The sequence below is a fragment of the Triturus cristatus genome, chromosome 3_2, assembly GCF_964204655.1.
Source record: "Triturus cristatus chromosome 3_2, aTriCri1.1, whole genome shotgun sequence".
Lineage (NCBI taxonomy): Eukaryota > Metazoa > Chordata > Amphibia > Caudata > Salamandridae > Triturus > Triturus cristatus.
This window is the reverse complement of record NC_140584.1, coordinates 864,862,596-864,886,377: the sequence shown is the minus strand read 5'-3', so window position 1 is coordinate 864,886,377 and position 23,782 is coordinate 864,862,596. Positions and strand designations below refer to the sequence as shown.

Below are 23,782 nucleotides of genomic sequence, written 5' to 3'. Positions count from 1 at the left end.
GCGGTTTTAAATAGAAAAGACAAGCGGAGTTAGTGTTTTGCAAGGTATGGGAGAATGCATGCATTTCTGCTTGCAATGTTTATTGTAACCAACAATAAAAATTGGCAACCAGACCATAAACCAGGCATACAAACAGCCACAAAAACCTGCCCTTATACGGATCTGCGAGGGTAGCTCTTCGGGCACTGCCAAATTGCCCAATAGGCCAGTCTGACCCGAGACCGAGCAGCCCCAGAGACTCCTATAAACCCATTTATCCAGGGGTGACCACTAGTGGCTGGGGACCACAGGGCATGGGCTAAGACCCTGGAGAGGCGGACAGGAAGTCATCCATGCTGCGGTGACCCCTAGTGGTGGAATGTCTTGGGAGAGGGAGTCTCTACATCCTTAGTGGTTCACTTAGCGTTTCATTAAAGTCTTTTCGACCATCAGGCTTTGCTCCAGCCTGCGCCTGTCACAGCGCACTACTTTCTTTCAACGCATCAGTGTAATGGTAACATACATGCCAACATTTCAGAAGAGCAAAGTGGGAGATTTAAAAAAAATTATTTAAAAAAATCGGGGAATGGGGCCTTCAATCGGGTTTCTGTCATGTATGGGCTTTGGAAGTGGCTGCTGCAGGATCGGACATTTGAAAGCAAATTCACGTGTTTTTTTTATCACCTTTCAGAAGCATGGAGCGCAATGGCAGAGAAAGAGGGGGATGCAAGAGTCGTGCACTGGCCTGGCAGGTTGCGGTCAGTGCATACACCCACCCCCCCGTCAGCCCGGGCTGAAACAGCTTCCGGGCACACACACAGCCGTCTCCCCCCCCCCCCCCCCCAGTACTTCACAGGTGTATAAAAGACCATTCGCTTGTTAATGGGGCTTTGTTGGTTTTTCACCCCTTCTAGAGCCCCTGCATCGCCACTCTGACTATTGCTGGAAGAATTAGCACGTTCCAGAATACCAAGGCCTGCCAGCTGAAACCCCCAGGAATCGGGTTTTTGCTTGCAGGAATCGGGAGGCGGGAGACTAGCCTTGAAATTGGTAGTCTCCCGCCTGAATCGGGAGGGTTGGCATGTATGTGGTAACCACATACATCCCACGGTGACACGAGAGGAGGATGGGGGGGTTTGGGGAGTTGAGGGAGTGGCCTCTTTCAGACTGATGGAGGCGAATTCTTGTTAATCCCAGAAGGTCATCCCCGTCGAGAGAGAGATAAATTATAGAGTTTATGAAACCCTCAGTTGTTTGATCTCCGGAAATGAATATCATACGTGTGCGGTGGTTCCACGCGGATAACTTCAAAATGCTAAAGCTCGCGTTGAATCGCTACAGTAACAAAACACGCATGTCCTACTAGGACGTCAGCACAGCAGTGGCCCAGCGTGTGGTCACCCACAAGAAAGGACTCAAAGTCTGGGCAGCTGCCTCTTGATGCTTTGTGTGTCTCATATGTGCGGACTCAGTTTCTTTTGTGAAGCCCTTTACAAATGCCATTTCGTAAAGATCGAAACGTGGAAATGTAGGAGTAGAGAGCTATACCTTAAATACACATAAGTATGTATGCAAATAATGCTGTGTCACCATGGTGTGGATGGCAATTTGGTGTCAATAGGAATGACAAAACTGTGTAATAAGATGTATTTTTAATCTAATAATGTACAGTTATTTTTAATAAGATATAAATAGATATATTTGTGCATGTGTGTGTGTACATGTATGTCTTCTTTGTTGCTTGCCCAGATTTCAGTCTCCAACCCTCAAAAGAGTGGTGCGCTTTCTCCGGTAAGCCACCTGTCCATACTCACTTTCTTCCATCAATCGGATCCATGGTTTGAGCTTGCCGATCGGTGGATCCTGCGCAAAGGACTGCGGCGTGAAGTACACATACATGTCCAACCTTTGTTCCTCAAAAACTAGTGAACAGATGTGTTGTGATTGGGTGGTCGCAACCTGAAGGAAAAGTTATCTTTGGACTCAGGGACACTTGGCCTCCGAGTCCAACAAAATACAATAAAATAAGATGTGCTGGGGCAGGATAGGGGCCAAATTAAAAAGAAACATGTTTTTGGGGGGATTCCTCGGCGTGCACTGGTTGTACCCTCAAATATTACTTCACACATGAGATGTTCAGTGACTGCGTTGATAACGTCCCTAATGACATTTCAAATGACATCATCGATAACAACACTAAACGAAGGCGCAAGCTATAGTTACTTTAGGGTACGAGTTATAGTTCCTTGAGATAACTATTACTGCTGAATTTCAGTATTTTTTTTTTTAACGTACTTACTGGCATATTCACCTACCTATAACGTCCCTTTACCTTTTGGAGTTTTTTTTGTGTGAATTTCTAAGGTTTAAAAAAAATGTAAAGTAAGTCTCTCTCTCTCTCTCTCTCTTTCTCTTTCTCTTTCTCTTTCTCTTTCTCTCTCTCTCTCTTTTTCCCCCTGCCCCCTCCAGCCCACCCGTTGTGAGCCTCCTTTGTGGTTGAAAGAGTACATTTTGTCACGGCATCCACAGCCCCCTTTCATTGCCTCAGAGAAGACTCATACATAGGATGATACAATGCGGCAGTGAAGGGGATGGTACAAGATTCTACGTGATATTAATGGCCCATCACTGGTACTCTTAAAACCTTGTGCATCTTAGATCTTTAACTGCATCCCGTACTTTTATTGCCAGACCCATTCCCCTCTTCCTTGCAGAATAAGACCTGATACACTTATGTACTCATGTCATCTTAAACGGCAGCCCTCAGTGTAGGCCTGAGAGGCAAACCACACATATCCACTGCGTGTAGGACTCATTGACATTGATTCGCCCTCATTCTTTGCTTTCTGGTAGTATGAGAAGATAGAATTTTCCATCAGTCGCTTAGTGTGCATTGCAAAAGTTTGTTTGCAGGAGGGCAGATGAATGACAAGTGATTCATGTGCTCGTCTTCTTGTGGCATCGAAGACCACAAGACCATGGTTGTGCGCCAATCTAGTATTTTAGAATGTGATTTTATGACACTGTATTGTGATTTCTTTTTCATAGTGCTTCGTACGCTTGCGGAGATTGCAAAGGGCATTAGTGGGCGGGTAGCATGCTACTCTGTGGGGGGATGCTTGGTTGGAAGATGAAGTTGGAGTCTTATATTCCCTTGGAAGGCTCTGTAGCAACGCATGACGTTTGCGAATGACGGGATCATCCTGGCCGCCTGCAGGTCATTGGGCGCGGGGTCCCCTAGTTGTAACAATGGCAAGCGATTCCACGCGAAAGGACAAGATATTCAGGCCTCAGCTGGGTGAGGGGGGAGGAAACATTGAAAGAGGGACATGCGTTATTAAAAGTCGCCTAAGTAATCATTTCCCTGCTGTCCTTTTCAGAAGGCTATCCTTGGTATGATGCAATAATTTCACGATTATTAATTTAGCAGTCTTAACCAAAGCCCTGACGAGCGAGCCTCACACCGCCACATTACAGCTGGTTTTCAGTGAGTGGAGCGTCCTTTACTGTTTCCACTGTGATCTGCAAATCTAGCATTCCTCTGATCCCACAGCCTGTGCATAGCCGGTATAACTGTTTCCTCAAACAATACATTTATTGTTGTTATCTCATGTCACATTTTCTTCATTTCCTTGTGTTTGCTGTTTTTATTTTCCTCTCTCTCCACGTATTTGTTGTGGGATTGTTTTTCCCTCCAAATCAGGAAGTTGAAAATGAAAGTATGATTGTGTTAGTAATTCCAGTCCTGCTGAGAGTACTTTTGGTGAAAGGAAACTAGATTATAATTTTGGAACATGGGTATTTTGCTTGTAATATGTACGTTATTCGTAGATGGCTAATTGATATACAGAAACAAAGATGCTTGTTACCTTGAGAGCCAGCTTTTGACCGGAGACCTCCTCGTTGTCGAGGCCCTGCTATTGCCCCTGATGTAAACACCTCAGCAGAGCAGCGAACGAGTGGAGGGAAGTGCGGGCTTGTAGAGCATGGGATCCCGTTATGCCATATTTAAGGTATCGGTACATGCGGTTTGTAGGTCTGGCTTGACAGCACATTTGTCATCGCACCTTATATGATCAGCAGCAAAGGAGCTTTCAAAGTGGCGCTGAGACAGGGGCTTGGGCTCCACTCGAATGTTAGTCTACCTGAGCACACAGTTTGATCAGGCTGCAGTTGTGCGCTTCCACTGAAAAGAGTGCTTGCATTGCACTTATTGGCGTGTGGCAAAGTTTACAATCAATACTACAGGACTGAGTTGGTTAAGGTGGCAAGCCAGTGATCAAGACTTTAGGCCTTATCAGTTTATTATCAAATGTTACGATAAAGACAGTAGACCTGACACATTTATTATGAAAACCATAGGTTAATTTAAATTCATTTGAAGGTGGATTGGTTTTACCCCGTATGAAAGCCTGCAGAGAAGCCTTTTGTTACACAGAATCTGACAGGCCTCTGTAGTGGGCAAAGGTTTTGGTATTCCATCCCTTATGACGACCAGGGATTTGAACGTGGGAGAATCTTTCTTGGGCCTTCTTAGGAGAGTTAGTATTTTGTTTAGCCAGCTGTAATTTGTGCATCTTTGTAATTTTATACCCGTGTGCCTGATGGTGCCTTCTCGGACAGCAAAAGCCCAAAACAGTGGGCCTGGTTGTGGTGGCCAGGTTTGAGCCGGATTGGTGCACTGGTAAACGTTATGTCCTGTGCCATATGCTTGATCTGCTTATTATGAAAAGCTGTGTCAAAGGCAGTAGGCATAGCTTGTTTTTTCTGGAAAGCATTTGTTTAAGCCAGTAGGCCTTTAAAGGTGGGTTGCTACTCATTGTAACAGGCTATAGACAAGTGTTTTGTACATTTCATCTCACAGGTTACTGTAGTGGACAAGGGTTTTGGTGTCCAGCACCCAATCTGATGAACCCTGCAGGTTTCCACGGTGATGATTATTGTTAGAGCATATTGAGAGGGACTGTGCAGGGATTGCAAACTGTACTTTTCTACACTTGAATACGCCTGCGTTGGGTGTGGTGTCAAGCCAACGGCATAGGCTAATGGCCTGATCAGATCACTGGGAAAAGTTCTGCCAGACTGCATAGGTTTAATCTGTTTACTATGAAACGCTATGAGAAAGCCTGTAGGTCTGACTTGCCTATTGTCAAAAGCATGTGCTAAATACAATCGGATTTTAAGGGTGAATTGCTATTACACTGTGCTAAAGCCTGTAGGCAGACATTTTGTTACCATTGCATTGTAGGGAAGGATCTTGGTGTTGGTTTCCTCTTTGATAAACTCTAGGGGTAGAAGATGTGCATTCTTGCTAGAAACTCTTAGGAAGGCCTGACAGGCTTTGCTGTTCACCGGGATCTTGTATTGTGAAAAACATTAACGATTACATACATCCAAATATAAATATATATATCCATGTAGATACTCAGGGGGTCTTTAGACCAGCCCTCTCTGCCATTGGTCTATCCGAGTGTCATTTACAGTCCACTTCCATCCATGACAGCATTCTGTATGGGCAATGGTTCAATCCGCATCAGTGATTGGCTCTCTTACCGTTAGAATGACAACAAACAAATGGGGTCAAATCCTGGGGAGTGTCTGGCTTCACTGACTGACTACACCATGAAATGTACTTCAGAATTTAATGACTGCCATTTCAGAGCACGCGGGGACGGCTGCTTGCCTTTACAATACTGTTTCCTTCACACGACGATGGCGAGTATTCCAGTCCAACAGCAGAAACTTAGAATGGGTCTATATTTTTAGTTCATTGCAGCAAAAAGCATACTACCCCCTCTACACACTATATCAAGTAATTTTTTTCCCCCTCACATTTCCAAAGCACATACAGGAGCTGTGGAACACACGTTTTGACTGTGGCGAGGGAACGTTTTAACTTCATATATTCCGGGCAGAAGCGTACAAATAACGTGAAGTTCCTAGGGGAGTGTCACTTTCAGCAGGGCCCAGTTTAAGGACCTCTCGTTTATGTCTAGGAATGAGCGGTCTTATTAAAGACACGAGCTAATGGAATGCCATATTTCTTTACTGCTATCCTGCTGAGTAGCACAACAACTCTACAGAGTGATGTCACAGAGACCAGTGACGTCATAAAGCAAGCAGTACATGAAATGAAACTCCAGTCCGTGGTTCTTCAGGCTGCGGGACAACGGCACGGACACTCGCCAGGAACTCGGAAACTGCAAGCAAGAAAGGCCACTGAACGGAGCGTCACTGGCGAAGGACCCGGTTCACCAAAAACGGAGTAAAATCTGCTTCTTGCATACTTGGCCTTAGACCACAGAGATTCACTCTTATTTGTATGTTCTGAAATGTAAGGAAGTGTTAGATTTCCAGGACTTCTCTTGTTTCCGGGGTCACACTCTTCTTGCTGATGGTGTCTCTCTCAGGAATTGTCCACAGAAGTACATTCTGCAGATGTGGGCTCAGGGGAAATGTTCCTTCTCTTTTCTGCCCTTTCTCTGCTTGGAAATTACCACCCTAAGGCCCAAATGCTCCTAATAAAGATAGATTTGCAGTTAGGATGGTGGATGCCAGCGGTGTTGTTTGTTAGTGCTTGTCATCTAAGTACTGGTTTACAAGCAGGTAAGCTTACTTGTGCAGGTTTCGGGTATTAATTAAGATAACTCTGGTGATTGGTATTCCTACTGGTGAGAGATCGGTATTTTGTCTAGTGGCAGTTTTGACACTTCATAAAGTAGCGCAGGCGGTTAATGTGCCTGCAGCAAAGAACCTGTACCATGGAGATCACAGAACTGCGTGTGAGTGAACTATGAATAGCGCTATAAAAAATGAAATGTATGTCAGAGGGGCTATGGAGAGGTGAGGGGCACTGCTGTAGAGTGGTTGTAAGGGGATTTAGGAACAAGGAGGTCATGGAGGGCTCCAAAAAAGAGTCTCACCGGGCACCACCAGCGCTAAAGCCTCCTTGTCCAACATTCCCATTGATCGCTACGTGCCCCTGCCCACCCTTCTTTGGAACTTGGATTTTCTCACCCCTCACCTGAATTACAGTTATGATCAATCAGGCCCCCTGGTGGATTTTCCAAAATCGTAAGTTTTCTTTGCATCCATAAATATCAGCCAGACCCTGACTGTGTGATTGACGGTGCGCTGAGAGTGCTTCAGCCACCCCAAACCAGGTCAGGGACTGGGATGGGCCTGCTGGCCGGGTATCCAGTCCTAACAACATCGCACTCACGCCCATACAGGGATTGTCAGCACAACAAGCCAGCTTCTCTTTTCTTTTGTCTGCTTCACCTGCCTGCCCACCTGTTGGAAACCAGGAAGGACCCACAACAAGCGGTAGCCGCAAAGAGTAGGGATTTGAGGACAGCGTGGACTTTCCTAGTTTTAAGGGTATAACCTGTAGATTCCAGACACTTGTTACGCAAACACTCCCGGTTAGTATTCAAGGTTTAAAATGGCTGCCGATAGTGTCATGCAGCTGGTGGCAACGCTGCCTTTTGGCAAGGTTCATGCTATAGAAGTGCAATCTACATACATAAACATACACACAAGTCAACTTTGTTGCATGTTAGAAAGTAAATTCGTTGCAGGTTGAGAGTTTAAACTATTGTGTAGTATTTTGACCTTTGTCCTTGCTGTACACGTGACTGTATTCTTTTGCCTTCACAGCCCGAAAACCTGGAAGAAGGCTGCTCCCGAAAGGGCTGCTGATGATCTGAAACATTCCATCTCCTCCTAGATTTAAAGAAGACCCTCATGTTGTAAGCAGCCCAAAATGTTCAACCTCATAAAAAAAGACAAAGATGGGTCGCGGAGAGATAAAAAGAAAGAGAAAAAAGAGAGAATGTCAGCAGACGAGCTGAAAAGCTTAGAGGAGATAAGCATGCGGCGGGGGTTCTTTCATATCAATCGGTCCTCCAAACGGGATTCCAAGACCCGGTTGGAAATTTCCAACCCAATTCCCATCAAGGTGGCCAGCAGCTCTGAGCTTCATCTGACGGACATCGACTCGGATAGTATTAGCAACAGAGGGAGTATCATCTTGGACTCTGGGCATCTGAGCACAGCTAGCTCCAGTGACGACTTGAAGACAACGGAGGAGGTGACTTTCAGAGGTTCTGTGCTGCAGCGGGCCGCCAAGTTTGGCTCCCTGGCAAAGCAGAACTCCCAGTCACAGATGGCTCAGATAGTGAAGAGGTTTTCCTTCTCCCAGAAGAGCAGAGATGAGAGCCTGTCTGAGACCTCCACGCCCTCTGAGCATTCGGCTGCACCGTCCCCCCAGGTGGAAATCCGTGTCTTCGACAGTCAGGCCCGTGAACTCAATGCAACCAAAGTTCAATCTCAGCCACCACCTAGAGTCAAGGTGCCTGAGGTGGTGGGTAAAACTTTTCCTGCTGACTTGAAACTTCCCCCTGTGTTGCCACCACAACCCCCTGAGCCTAGGGAACTGGAGCTTCAAAGAAGAAAAACTGGTGACTTTGGCTTCTCTTTGCGCAGGACCACCATGTTAGACCGAGGGGCCGATGGGCAGGTCTACAGGAGGGTGGTCCACTTTGCCGAGCCTGGAGCCGGCACTAAGGACCTGGCCTTGGGACTAGTGCCAGGGGACCGGTTGGTGGAAATCAACGGCCGGAACGTTGAGAGCAAAGCTCGGGATGAGATTGTGGAAATGATCCGTCAGTCTGGGGACACCGTGAGGCTGAAGGTGCAGCCAATTCTGGAGCTGGGCGAGTTGAGCCGTTGCTGGTTGAGGAGCAGTGAGGGACTGCGGAAAGAGGCTTTTGATGTGAGTATTAATGCTGTGACAGATCTGTTTTGATACAAGGGCATGTAACCATAAATTAACTTTTTTCTTTCTTGCTCAGGTTGACTATTTAGCCCTTTTTCAAAGGCATGATGACAAAATTCTAAAATGACAAGCCTAGGGGATGTTATTTGAGGGCTGTCATACTGATCTGTTTAACGATGTGTTGTCTTTCAAAGAAATTAAAGTTGTACACTAATATTTTGGAAGTACCAGTGTTTGACAAATGCAGATTTGATTGCAGAAGTCAGCTGGAAACTACTTAACCTTGAATTAGACAATCTATTGGTCTTTTCACGCAGAAAGGCCATGTATTTCCCCAGAATTAGGCCTCATGTGTTTAGTATTCCACAATTAGACTGCCTTTTTCTCATTGAGTTAATAGATTGAGCAGAGTGATGTTGAACGGGGTGGTGGCCCATGCTACTTATTGGATGAGGCACTGACACCAGCAAATTTGGGTGAGATTTGATCACATTCAACTGCTTAGAAATGGGCCATCTCAGGAGAAAAAAAACCTCCGGCTCTTTTTACCCAGCACTGCATAATGTTGCTTCATTGGAAGAGGTCTGGTTTGTTTATAAGACCATAGTGACCTCATTCTCTAGATGATCCCTTCAATCTGCATTTATTTGTGGTAAACCCCGTACTCTAAAAGCATCTGTGTGTTAACTTTCACTGTATGCTAGCACAGTATTTCCCGGCCTCAGCTGCTGCCCCTGGCGGTGCCAGGATTCCATAGTCTTGCAACAGTGCTAGCACTGTTATGGTGCCATCTACATCACAAGTGGGTGTTGGAATAACCCTCTTCCATCCCCACAACATCATGAGTGGATGTCTGTTTACAAGGAATGTATCTTGTTGGCAGCTGCATGTTTGCTGTTTATCTTTTTGGTGCTGAGAAATGTGATTGGTGCGTCTTTATCCAAATCTTAAGCTATTGGGTCCTTTCTTTTTTAAATTGAGACCAGGAGAAGGAGGATGGTGCATCTCTGTTATAGGAGCTGGATCCTGAAGAAAGGGGGTTCCCTGCAGGGTCTACAGTAAAGTAGTGGGTTGGTGAAGCTCCATACAGGCCTTAAAGTAACACAGGCGCAGGAGGTGATAGGGAGGTCACAGAATCAAGTCATGCAAGTACAGGGGTGAATGAGACCCTTGGTGATCAGCCTCTTGGTGATCAGTTACTCTGTTGGTTTCTGCCCCCCTTGTGTCCTCCACTCCTGGTCCTGGATGACTGCTGAGCCTGGGTACCACTGTGTCTACGCCAGGGTTGCACGTAAGGCCTTGGAGAGGTTGGACGGGTGGATCACAGGTGTTGGATGTGAAGGTACATTTTAAGTAGCCTTGTGTTTGGCATGGTGGCAGAAGGAGAGTTCTGCTCTGAGGCACCAGAGATGGAAGTATTTTCCGTCCCTTGCTCCCTGGCTCTCTGATGTACATCGCTGCCGTAAGGCAATATTGGAAGTACCGACTTTCATCTGCAGATACGTAACTGGGTGTATGTGTCTTGCAGCAGTATGGCGAACTGTGATACTACATGACCCAGCCATGCTTCAGTCTGTTCAGTTGCGCTTATTGTAAATGTATGGCTTGGAGTTTGAATGGAAACATTTACACAACTAAGAACATTTTCTTGTTATCGGCAAGATGTGCAGCCTACCGCGCTATTTTACTCCTAAACTTTAAGAGTAATGTGATTGTGCTACATGGTCATGAGAAAGTTTCCAATAAGTTGCACATTTGTCAGTAGTGCGCAAAAGCAGGACGAGTCTGCACGGCAACGTATATACTGGTGTCTAATGACGGTTTTACAGTTTTAATGAGTGTAATCACCTGGGTGTTGGGTTAAACGTTACTCTGAGCCTCATAATGGTGTACTAGTAATCTTCACCCTACAAAGTAGGTTAGCATTATCAGATGAATGACATACATACTGGCTGGAGGGCATGTGGCAGTAAAGACTGCAGGAACACTATCTGAAAAGAAAGAAGGCGTGTCCCTGAAGCTGACAGACCAGTTACTGCTTCAACAAATCTTAGCCAACTCACCGTTGTAGTGAAAAATCCTAGATTTTAGTCAGGCATTGTAATGTGTGTTCTACAAGGAATTGTTGTACTTTACCTAAGCAGAAGCAAGAATCCATACCTCATGAAATGCCGGAAATAATTGCAAGAATCAGGCGCAAGCCCGCTCCTGCTTTAATAGCTTTCTGCTGTGGTCCTAAATTCCAATTACAGGATGGTCACAGTCACTTTTTTTAAATTCGCTTTCTTTTAATTCAGCACCTTTGTGAACATGTTCACAAAGGTGCTGCAATAAGGTAAAATATTAATCGCCTACTATTCTATGAGATTAGATCACTTAGGTGAATAAATATACAATCAGTTCGAAACAATTTGTGAAAAAATAAAAAAAATTAAAAGCACAGTGGACATTTTTACTTTTTAGTATTAAACTTGTTTAGGTTTTATGTTTTTTCTTCAAAGCAAAAATTCATGGGGATTTTCAAATTATTGCTTCTTCTGTTTACGTTTTGACTGTTTATATTAAAATATTTATAGACCGCAGTCAGTGTCTTCAATTTGAAGAAAGGGGGTAGGGTCAGTGGCCAGGGTGGTATTTATGTAGTTTCTTAATTATTGTGTTGCAAATCTAAAAGTATATATTTAGAGCAGCGATGACAGGTTTGTAGTAAACAAGGGGTTGGGGACTAGTATTCCTTTTTTAATATAACGCTCTACTGTTTTGAAGCTCAGGAGGTAGGAGTCGGATTGGGTTATGGTATTGGACCATAGAAGTCTCCCCGGTTTTTAATTGCTCAGGCTATTATTAACTTTTATATCGGGAGGGAATGTAACGTGTTGGGGTACATATGGGAGTCCTCCCCTACATTTCAAAGTTGAAGTATCATTTGCAGTTAATGGGGTAGTGTGAGATACATGGTGTTCTGGAAGATTGGGTGGTGGGATGCGCTGAAGGCTAGGTGTCAATTTCTGGATGTTACGACATGTTGGTAAACTTGAACGTTATTATTTAGAACAGTTGTCTGCTTTGAAATTGTAGGCATTCTATTTTTCTTTTTAATGTTTATTTAAATGCATTGGTTCAGCAGTTTTCAAACTGAATAATAGACACATTTTCACTTTGTGAGACCAATAATTTTGAATTTAAAAGGAAAGGAAATTATGACGTTTAGCAAACAAAGCTTATTGCAATCAAATACAGAGTATGTAAATATTGGTGTTGTTTATTAAAATATCAAAAGTAAGCAGATCATTTGGTGAGGTATTGGGAAGGAGAAGCACAAAGACTTGAGCCGGAGAGGAATAAGGTTGGGAAGCAGTAGTCAGCTACAAGTGTTCTACAATTGGGTTGTACAATTTACATTATCCACAAATATTAAAGTATGTTTTGCAAAATGTTTTGATGGTGCAATATTGTCTCCGTCACTTTCAATATGCTGAGAACTTTTAACCAGTCTTCAAAGGGTGGGGGTCTTATTTCCCATAAGCAAAACAATAAGGAGTAGGCCATGAAGGACTCTTAACAGTTGTGTACCATCAACACCATGTATATTTCGGCGGTTACATTGACATGCAGATGGTGTTGCTTTCAGGGAAACGTGTGGGAACCTGCTGTGACCTATTGCTGCTGGTAAGGCTGAGGTAATATAGTAATACACAACGTTTGGAGGAGATTAACAGTAGCATCTCATTGCTAAATGTAGATGAAAATTCCAGCGTTATGATCAGTGAGTTTAAGACTCGTCCATTCATGTGTACTTTTAGGTGCCATGGTAACTGAAGTAATGAGCGTGGCATACAGTTTACCAGTTGGCTTGCGATGGAGTAGTGAACTAAATCGAATCTTTGTATCGCAATCAAAGACTAAATTTTACCAAAAGTAGGGATGTGTTCTGTGATAAGTTACCTACATTGAAAATGTTGTAAAGTAAGTTGCACAGTTGACTTCACAAACGAGTCAAGACAAAGATACTAAAAGGTCATTTCTCCCCAGCTTCATAAGGATTTTTCAATTGTCGGCAGAACTTATGATTCCAAGCAGAGTTTTTGATATCCTTATAGAGGGCAAGTAACAACTTTGCTATACGTTGTCCATTGTAGATGTCCAACACCGCTCTGCATATCAATGGAAGAACATCTATGCTCGCTAAGTCGAGGGTTTCAAATAGGTCTGTTTTTATCATAGACTAGACTATTGATTTAAATCATTTTAATATATACTTAGTTATTTCATTAAATTAATTTTATATAATTAATGGATGGAAACAACATTTTTAATTTCTTAACATTCCTACCCCAAATGTATTTTTTAAGGCATATTGCTCATGCTCTCTATTAACATGCTCAGCTCCATGGGCCAGATGTAAGACCCTTTCATCTAGGGCCTCGCAATTTGCGACACATTGCGAGTCGCAAATTGCGAGGCACTAAATGAAATGTACAACAGTGTGTTTACACTGTTTTGCGATTCCCAATGGGATCGCAAATTGCGAGGCTCATTAAAATCAATGAGCCTCTCACAATTTGCGAGCCCCTTGTGAATTCCAGCCCTCCCAGGTATGGTGGTCTGCTGAGCTCAGCAGACCACCATGTCTGGGACTGTTTTTTAGGTCGAGGCTAGCGCAGCGCGCATGTGCTGCTCTATAGGAGCCTTTATGTAATCACTTCAAACTTCTCCGTCTGGGTCAGACTCCTCCCACACATCTTATTGGCCTTTGCGTGTGTCTTTCAGTAATGAAAGCACGCAAATGGCCAGAGGCGGGCGCATGTCCCACCTCTTCTTCAAATGTTAACTCTTACGGCGTTTCGCTCTCAGGAGTGAGCAGCGGAGCGCAGGGGTGGCAGCTGCATTCCTGGTGGGTCATGTGACACGCAATGTGCCGTGCTTTTGCTTTTGCTTGTTTCAGGGCTGCTGCCAGATACAGGGGAAGGGGCAGCTGGGAGAGGGCGCCTTACTATTCTTGCCAGCCTTAGATATCTTGAATCGCTGATATTTGGAATGAAACCCTCAAGTTTCGCAACCTCGTGAAGGAATACAAAATTTAACGGAAAGAAAAATACACATTATTCCGAACATTTTACAGATAATGAAGGGGTGCGCTCATCAATGGCGAGTTGGCAAGTGACTTCGAAGAGTCTCTTCACTGGGATGCAATAAACAGCCTGGAATGAGAGAAACCACAGAGCGAGGGTAGATGGAGAAAAGGCTGAGAGGCCCGGGGGAGAGTGCTGCAGGCTTCCCACTGTCTCTGATTCACCTCAGCTCAGCAGCACTGACTGTGCAAACAGGGACTTTGCTTTATTTCGGGTTTCACTGCCTCCACGTTGGGGTGGGGGAGGTGAGTTGGGCATGCCTGGTGGCCCATTATCATACTGCTACTAATTCACAGCTGAGAGCTGCGTTGCCATTTTTTTTTTTTTATGTTAACCTCTAGTTACCAGGCCGTTGTTTTGAATGCAGATCGGCCGTTGCGGAAAACCGCTCCCGATGTTTCTGTTTGGTGTAGTGCAATTTACGGGGACTCCAGCAGTCTCGTGTTAGGTGTCAGTGGTTCTGACGGACCGGCTGCTTTCAGCTTGCACGCGGAGCTACATGTGCCGTATTAGAAAGGCGAGACACAAGTCACAGGGTGACGTACACCTTCTTATAAGGAAAGCCTTGGCAGAGTTCGCAATTTTTAGGAGCGGGCCCCAACAGGCGCATTGAACCAAACTTACCAACCGTTCAGTGTATCTACAGCCTGGAGTGCACTGTCAGTGTGTCACTTCTTGCTCACCCTCTGTAGTCTCTGCTGGAGGTGGGCGAGCCAACAATGACCAGGGAGAGCAAAGCTGGTATGTAAATCATACCATCATTTGTGTCATTGTGTAACGTAACTGGTGCCTTTGAAAGCGCCCCAATACCTTCTGGTCGAGTTTGCGCTATACAAAACTGCAAAAATAAAATAAACAAGCATTGGCATAGCCAACAGGTCTTGCCTTTGGGACCTTATAAGTGTTTAGCCATGCAATAGTTGATGTTGTTGCACCAAGGATATTGTGCTGCATAACTAAATACTTATAAGGTCCCAAAGGCAAGACCTATTGGCTATGCCAATGCTTGTTAATAAAGGTTTTTTTTTTTTTTTTTTAAATGCATCCCGTTTTCCTTTAGGAAAACGGGATGCATTTAAAAAAAATGAAAAATATATATATATATTTTTTTTTAAATAACCGTTTTCGTTTAATTTTTTAAGGGCAGGGGGACCACTGCCTGCCCCTAAAAATAATATTTTGCATGCATTTGCAAAGGGGAAGCGGTCCCCTAGGGACCCCTTCCCCTTTGCAAATGCATTACCACCTACTTGAAGTAGGTGGTAATTGCGAGTGTTTTCCAACCATTATTTTGACACTCGCTATTTGGAAGGGAACGCCCCTTCCAGATAGCGAGTCACAAAACCTATTTAGCGAGTCGCAAAAAAATGTGCCTCGCTAAATAGGCTATGTACATGGCCCATTATGTTTTTGCATGCGCAAATCCGTTTGTGCATGCAAAAATGGGTCGTACATCTGGCCCCATAACTTTAATTTGTTTTCTAAATCTTGAAGGTAAAAAAATTCTCACCTTCTCTTCCCCAAACATAGTGTTCTAAATCGGACTTAAATACTGAAAAACACCTATATATTGTTTTCTCTATGTACTACTTGAGTTTCGAGATGAAGCAGGGAATTTCTTCAACAATCCATAGTTTTTACAGTGCTTAATTTGAGCTGGTGGTTGCTGGTGAGGTGCACCAGCACTTATTTTTGGGGAACTGTCACTTATTTTTCCTCATCAGACATGTCCCGAGAGCAAGAGAGGGAAAAACACACAAACTGGAAAGAAGGAGGAAGAGAAAAACAGAAAAACAGTCACCAAGGGAGAAAGCAGGAACATGTAAGAGTAAGTTAACGGGGCAGGGAGTGTCTGGCAGTGGATTAAAGAGGCCTGAGGTGGATTGAAGAGTACGCAGCCCTGGTATTCCTAGCTCTGACATTTAATAGCGCCGGCTGGGCTTCTGAGCAGTGCTTTGGGCACCGGCACTCACTCGTTTACAAATTAAGTACTGCTTATGACCCTACAAACTTTATCCAAGTAAAAATATGAATGCTTATGCTAAAAGAAATATAGATTCAGCGAATGTCATACTGCTGAATAAGGGGGTGTTTTCTGCTCATGAAGTAAAATTTTAAATATGGAAATTAACTTACTTTTGCATCTCTTTACTCGCGTTGGATGTAAGTCACACCCTACTGTATGGCTTCCTGTTGGATAGCTTCCACCAGCAGACCTGAATCTGGAAGGTGGAAGGTTTCCTCTTTGCTTCCTACTTTTGTCTAGTTGTAAAGATGTGACCTCTTCCCAGGAGGGATCTTGCATGCAGAAACAACTTAAGACCACTAGGCTTTGGCAGTAGTTTTGTTGTATGCTTCTGTGACTGAGGCAATGTCTCCACCCTCTTCCTGAACATATCCAGGCTCACATGCAGATCCGCTAAGGATAGTGCCTGCAAAGAAGATTCCCAGCAGGGAAACAGAGTCAGCATGGAAGGGCTTCACCACGAACATTCATTTATTCATTGATTTCAACCATCAAGGAACATTATTATCATTGTGCAGAGTACGGGTGCCATAAAAGCAATGGACTGGCAGAGGGGCCAACATATAGTCCATAAAGTTGGTAGGCCAGGTCAGAGGGCTTATGTCCCTGCTGCATGGGCTATGCAGACAAGTTCTCAGAATCAGATTCTGCAGGAAAAACTAAACTCATTTGAGGTTTGGTGGGCTGGCTGTGGTACTGCTGTTGGACCTGACGTAGCGCCTCGATCACCCTAGCTGTGACTGGACTGCCTAGTTAAAGTTTGTCCACCAAAACAGCTTCTTTGTATGTGGTGGGAGTTGCTTAAGGAGACAAATTAACCATGACAGCAGATCCAGCTTGGTGGATCTGTTGTCAATAAGGTTATTTCTGAAGATAGATCCCTCCAAAGCAGGAACCAGTATTCAGAAATAGCATATCTCATGCCCCCCACATGCAGGGATCTTCTTCCAGTTCAAGAGGGACCTTTACGTTTTTCTGTCGAGAATAATCCTGGTTGAGATGGCAGTCATTGACCGAGAAGCCAGCGGCAAATAAAGCAAGGTTTAACAAAAGTGTATGGCATTTTTTTTAAACATTTTTATTGGTTTTAGTTGTGCAACAGGTACATACATGCATTTTCTATATACGTCATACATTAGTAGATTAGGCTCTGCAGGTTAATTTGCTGGGGTCATAGGCAATATTTTAGCTTTGGTCCATGTTGTAGTGTGCCACTATTGCGCAGCGCTCCCCTGGTCTCCGCTTTTAGGACGAGTCAGCGTGCAAACCTCCGGTCAGGTCTGGCTGTTTCCATATCTCCTTTCAGATTTCTGCATCCATTAGCTTGGTCACTAAGCAGACAGTACATCATCCTCATGCCTCCTAGCAGATTGCACTGCGAAGTAGGGTTCTAGAGGAGCCCATATATCTCGTGGCCTGCTGGTGGCTGGCATGAACAAACAGTATTCAGTCGATTTCTCCTGGCAGTACGCAACATCCGCTATCCAATCATTGACTTTGGGCACAGCTTCCTGCCCACCGGTGCCATACTACCCGGTGTTTCGCCAGCAGGAGCATCATTGTAAGAAGCTGTCGCACCCCGGACGGTATGGTTGCCATGTAGCTCACCAGAGCCACCAAAGGCGTATTAGGCACAGTATTGTCGGTGATGTCTTCAATTTTCATGTAGGCATTTTTCCAGTAATCCCTAATTTGTGGACATGTGTATGCCAGTGTACGACAAATATAATTGAGTTTTCATTTTCAAGCATGGTTAATAATTGCAATTAAACCATCTTTTTTTCAATTGGATTCTGTCAATCTCTAGAAAAATATTTAGAGAATTTAATCTCAGGAGAGGGGAAAATTCTTATTTGGAGGATAATAGCCCCTAAAACCAGCTGACTACAAAATGGTGTATTATGGTAGAGTATCCAAATTCAAGAGTAAAATGTATTTTTCAGGCAAAAAAAATCCCCAATCCCTATATTATGAAGATTGCATAGAAAAGGGATGGAAAGTTGGCACAGCTAGGCGAGGCAAGATACTTTACACAAGCGAGCAGTCTGGAGTAAAGTTATTTACCTGGGATAAAATGTGTGAAATTTCTCTGTGGTGGTGCTTTGGGGTTCACAGGTGTAAAATGCCATCCAGGACACTAGATTCCAACAGGGACCATTAGCATATGCAACCTTTAAAGACTGTACTCTGGCACTTAATTTTATTTATGAGCTTTTTTAAAGGGCACTGGTATTGATTGTAAAGGGGTGAGAGGGGAACTATTTAACATTCTAAAGAATCCAGCCGTTTATCTGGATAAGGCAAAACAGCCTCCTGGATTGGGGTGGCACATCCCTGCCGGCTTCTCTGACAGGCTCTCCTTGACAAAGAGAAAGGTGCAGACACCAAAGCGCTTCAACTCCTTGGATGGCAAAGGATCACTGCGCTTTACACAGGGACTGGCACAGCTTTTGGGCACAACTTCAAAGGTAAATACTAACCGGTTCTTTAGGTAGTAGAGGAAGGAGGTGTTGGCCCATTTCACTTAAGGCTCTTAACAAGTTGGCACTGATGACTTTATGTAAGCGAGGATCCCAGGACTTTAGAATTCCTGCAGTGGTAACCGTATCGGATCCAGTTCCAAGTCACCACGAAGCCCCGCAAAGATCTCATACGCTGACAGTCTTTGTCCTGAGATCCGAGGACTCCTTGCAGACTGGCACACACTCACGGATGAAGGCAGACATGCCAGTGCCCTTCCTGGGCCAGTGCTCTGTTCTTTCCCAAGCTCAAGTCTGCAGTAAGTTGGGTGTCTTTCGTATGCCACACATGGGTCATTGTGACTGACTTACGGTTCTGGGGTGCCAGCTTCTCTTTCAGAGAGGAGTCTTACTGACATGTAGCCATTTATTGTGCCATTGGAATTTGCATAGTGCACCTTTTCTTATTGGTAAGGCTTTACAGAGTGTCTGTGTCATTGTGCCCCAGCAGTCTATCTACCTGTCAAAGGACAGATGCCTGGTACCAAGATTCGAGCCACGCCAGCCATGAAGTGTATAAAGAGACTAGACATCAGCTGCAAACCTCCACCCTCTGCGTGCCACCCCCCACTGCTATTTGGAGACTATGACGAGGGATTTATTCGTTTTGTCTTTGTTCCACCATCTTGCTTCTATTTGTAGACTTGGGTAAAGACAGTGTGTTTCAAATAAATAATTTTTAATAAAAAGAGGAAAAGCATGTGCAGCCAAAGTAAACCCAGTAATAACTTCACATGGACACAATGAATGGACACCAGCTGCCTCTGGACACACATGAATGGACAAATATGAATTTGTCTCTTCCCTAGTTTCACAGCTCATGTTTGTGTGCCTCCCCTTCCAATCATCTTAGTGCTCCAGTAGGCTTTTGCAACCTACGGCATCTTGTATCTACTAACAAGTAGCATCAACATGACCAACTTCAGTTGGACCAGCATGACGGTTCTCATTAGTAATTCAGATCAGAAGTAGGACTAGTGAGTTTACGTGAATTGGGTGTAGTCAAGGCTGCTGAGGTAGTAGCACGCTGGTCGAAAATGTGCAAGCAGCACCTACAGGAGAGAGTCAAGTGTAGAACTAACAACATATATCAACAATTTAAGGCAAACAACCATAACAATGGAAAGTACTTAACTTCATAGCCTGCTTCTGATTTAAAAACGGACGGCATTATGCTGTGTGTTGCATTGTGTACCTTAGGGAAGTCAGATGGCAAATTAATGTTAGTGGAGAGCAGATTGGCTGAGCCACGCATTTCATATTTTTCACTGCAAAATAAAATGAAGAACTCGTTGGGTATTTGTTGGAACTGTTGTGCGAGATGGAACAAAATGAGGTGTGATGTATTGTTTAGCACTCCGCACGTGGCTACTTCACGGTGATTCAACTAGGACAGAAATACTTGTTAATCTTAAATGTGAAGGCAAGGTGAACTCATTTCAACGCGTTATAAGAAAATCATATTTCAAAATACATTATCAAAGTTAAACCTCCAAATCATTTCACAGGTCCAGACTTTACAGTACTACATTGGTGAATTGGTGAATCTCTCCCTTCCACAAGGAGTGCTCCCAGGTGGCCTCAAAATCATCCAAGCCACTCCTCCACTTAAGAAGGTCCCAATGCCAAAAAGCATGTTTGTAAACATCTCTGCACCCTGTGACAGGCGCCATGCGGTGCCTGTCACACAATGTAAGGATGTTTAGGGGGGCACCACAGGTGGCCCCCTGGGCCCATAGCGGAGGGTCAGGGGCCCTACTAAAGGCCCCAAAAAAGCCTTCCTGCCAGCCTTTTCATGTCAGAAGAACCAACGTGAAATGGCTGTAGGAAAGGTGGATCGTAATCCCCACAGCGGTGCCTGAGAAGGCACCGCCTCCATTGTGGGGAACGCGTTCTGACCAACTTCAGAAGCTGGCGGTCGGTCCCTGGGCAATGCGGTCCGACTTTCTGCATCGTAATGCCGCGGTTGTAGATGTTGGTGAGACCGACAGCATGTTGGTCCCACCAACATTGTATTCGGCCCCCAAATCTCTGGTTCCAAAAATATTCGACCATATATCTCTAGTGTCACGGAACTAAAATAGCTTCCATAGAAGTTAGAGGACTCTTTAAGACACCATTTATTACCAACAGGGTCGATCATACTGCCCTGTTTGGCAGCCACTCCTCAATACCTAGCCTTGAAACTGAAAGTGTCAACTAGTCTTAGATATCTTCCAGGACAGAAATCATACTCACAAAACCTCCAGCGTCCAGAAAGGAACACACACTGACACAGTCCTTTTAGTGTGACAAGAGTCTGGAATTATCTTCCACTGAATATGCACATTACATCCTCGCTGTTGACTTTCTAGAAAGAGTTGAAACTAGCCCATTTCCAACGAAATTAGTTATCGTGCCGCAAATAAATTCTCTTCCCTGATGGTACCCCCTTTTTGTCTAATTTGTATTCCTAGTCAACTTTTTCTTTTTTACGTTGGGCCAAGAGACATTGTTGTCATACATCCGAAACAAGGCTACAACTCCTTGATACCTTTATGACCATAACTCACTGCCACACTTTAATTCATGTGCAGCGTCATTAAAAAATTAATATGACCTGCTCAATAGCCATCTTACCTGATATACTCTATAATTTAGATCTATTCACTTTATCAAAAGCAGAGGAGAGGTCCATAACCTGCAGATTAAAGCATTCCTCTACAGCAGTGGTTCTGAACTTATGGTTCAAAGAACCATGAGGTCCGTGAGGGCTGTTTAGGGGATCTGTGACTGTTTTACAAAATTAAATATTTCAAAATTAATAAATTAAAATAAATAAAGTATATAGAAATTGGCAAAATTCTAATTTTGAAAACTTCCTATATTTGAATGTGAATTAAACAAAATATTATAGCATTTGTTTGGTATATACTTGTTTCTATATTTGTGTGTATTGTTTTGAGGTTCAGATCATAGAAATTGCTTAGGCAGGTGGTCCCCTGCTTACAATAATGGCTCAGTGGGGTCCCCAGTTTCCAGTATTGATTTCATTGCGGGACCACTAAAGTCAAAAGGTTAAGAACCACTGCTCTACACCCTTTCCTTCATAAAATCCACATTGGCAATCAACAATTATATTTTTAGACTCTACTTTACTCCTAGGCCCCAAGTCACCTGCCTTCCGCTCCAGTTTTTCATCCTCGCTCCTCTTTCCTCCTTGGTCCCAATTCTCCCACCTCAAAGCTCTCCTTCCTTCCTCCATTTACCCTACTATAAGTTATCATACCTGTTCCCTGCATTTTCCTTTTTCTGTTGCTTTTGCTTCCTGGGTTTTTCTCATTTACTATCCTTCCTTGTCCTCCTGTTTGCTTCTACCTTTCCTATCTATCCAAATTTGCCTCCCTCTCAAGTTTTCAATGGACCGTTGATACACAGATTTTTTTGAAATTTGTATGTATCCATAGATCTCTTTTTTGTTTTTTACCCGTGTTCTGTCTATGTTCCTTCCCAAAAATGTTATGTGGTCATTTTACTTCATCTTGTAACTTTCACACCATCTCACTATAAAGCTTTGTTAATGGCTTCGAGCCATGTTCGTGCTACATGAAACTGCACACACAAATCACTAATAAAGTGTCCTCAAGCTTGGATTTATTTTGTGGCAGAGATGGGAATAAACGTAATTCTTAAGTCAAACTCGTGACCAGATACTGCTTTCTGCAGTAGCTTGCAGGAAATTAGAATGTTGTAACCTTCAAATGAAAAGTGTGTATTTTCTAGACTTATAGCTTTTAACTTCTACCTTTTCTACGTTTGGACTTTGCTGCTGTGCAACCAATGGAGTATTACTAGAACGCAGATGTCCGCAAATATTTGAAAGTTTTTACCTGTACATGTATACACAACGGAAAACAACAGCCTTGAGGGGCGGAGCTAAATGTGTGAGTTTTTCTGCATTCCAATGCAGGCATCTGGAGTTCTACCACTGTACAAAGGAATGATCGAAACCACTTGAAGCAGATTGTTGCGCAATGTAGGCGTATGTGCATCACAGCAAGTAGTGTTATTTGGAGTGAAGTCATAGGAGGTGTCTTCGGATTGTTGGCTTTGGTTTTGAAGCATAATGCTGGCGAGTGTAGACCCAGCTGGCCTGGGTTCAGAAGAAAATGAATGGAAGCCATCACTGAATGTGGGCATCATTTGCTGCCTTTGTCTTTTGGTTTGACTGATATGTTGGAGTAAGAAAGACCTCACCCATGTATATGTTGAGTCACCCACGACAAGGAGGCAGGGCTCCCCCACAGGCCTGTAGAATCCATAACCTAAGCACTCTTGACATGAATTTGAAAGAGTGATAATGATTCGGGATCTCTTGGCTATGCTTCATTCATTTTGGAAATGCAGGTCTAGTCATTCACCCAAAGTCTGCTGGGTAGGTTACTCCCTGAGGATCAGTTTGTGCTACTTATCCAGGCAGGGACTAATGCTGTCATTTGCCCCCTCAAAGCCGCCACCAGGAACCAGATGAAAACATTACAAACAGGGGGAAGGCCAAAAGTCACAGGTTGCCATACTTATAGCTGAGTGCACTGGGTGTTCATCTTTACATGTTGGCTCACATGCTCCAGTTAAGCAGTGGAGTCTCGGCTCTTCTTCGATCTAACTGACTCATCAACGCCCATGCACTTTTTTTTTTTTTTTTGCTTAACACTTTATTCTTGAAATTGGGATATCACATTTCTAAAATCTCTCAATATACTACCTCCTCTTGGGTGGCCCTGGCCTTGAGGGTGAATGAGCAGGTGAGAAAGCACATGTTGGCTGACCCTTGCTCTGTAAGTAAAGGGTTGATGGGTGAATAATAGGTAGGTGGGGATAGAGGGACACAAGTTATGGGTCTGCTTAGTGCCACAAATGCAGATGTGATGCTTGTCATTGTTGCATGTAGTACATGAAACTAACGGTAATGAATTGTGCTGTGTAAAGAAACATAAACTGCTTAAATGTATATCTACCCAGAGTAGATCACACTTGTTTGTGCTGCACTTGTAAGTTCCCATAACATGCAGTTCATAAAGTATTTTTTTGCTATTAGCACGTATACCAGCATCCATCACTGTGTTGTAGTTCTGGAAAGGTTTCGGCATTAAATAGGATTCGTCTACCTTCTTGTGCCCCCTTAATTGTGGTAGCAGCAGTGCCAAAACTTCACAACTCAATAATGGCCCTGCTGTGTTAGTCCATTTTAAACGCAGTTGATGATCTGGGGGCAGCAGTACAAGGAAAGGGCCCAGTGTCTCCAAATGCCCAGGTTATAGAAGAACTGAGTGGACCCGCTCTTCTTCTGCTGTTTGCCCTGCAGGGT

At 44.0% G+C, this 23,782-nt stretch overlaps 1 protein-coding gene across 12 annotated transcripts in view; it reads left to right on the top strand.

Annotated features, from left to right (window-relative positions):
* The window catches only part of MYO18A (myosin XVIIIA), a 768,001-nt gene that overhangs the window by 74,005 nt on the left and 670,214 nt on the right, over positions 1-23,782 (top strand). For all 12 annotated transcript variants that reach the window (XM_085649195.1, XM_085649183.1, XM_085649196.1 and 9 more), the window contains exon 2: positions 7,639-8,755. In XM_085649195.1, coding sequence (XP_085505321.1) covers positions 7,745-8,755 — 1,011 coding nt within the window. In that variant the 5' untranslated portion in view covers positions 7,639-7,744. The remainder of the gene's footprint in view (positions 1-7,638; positions 8,756-23,782) is intronic.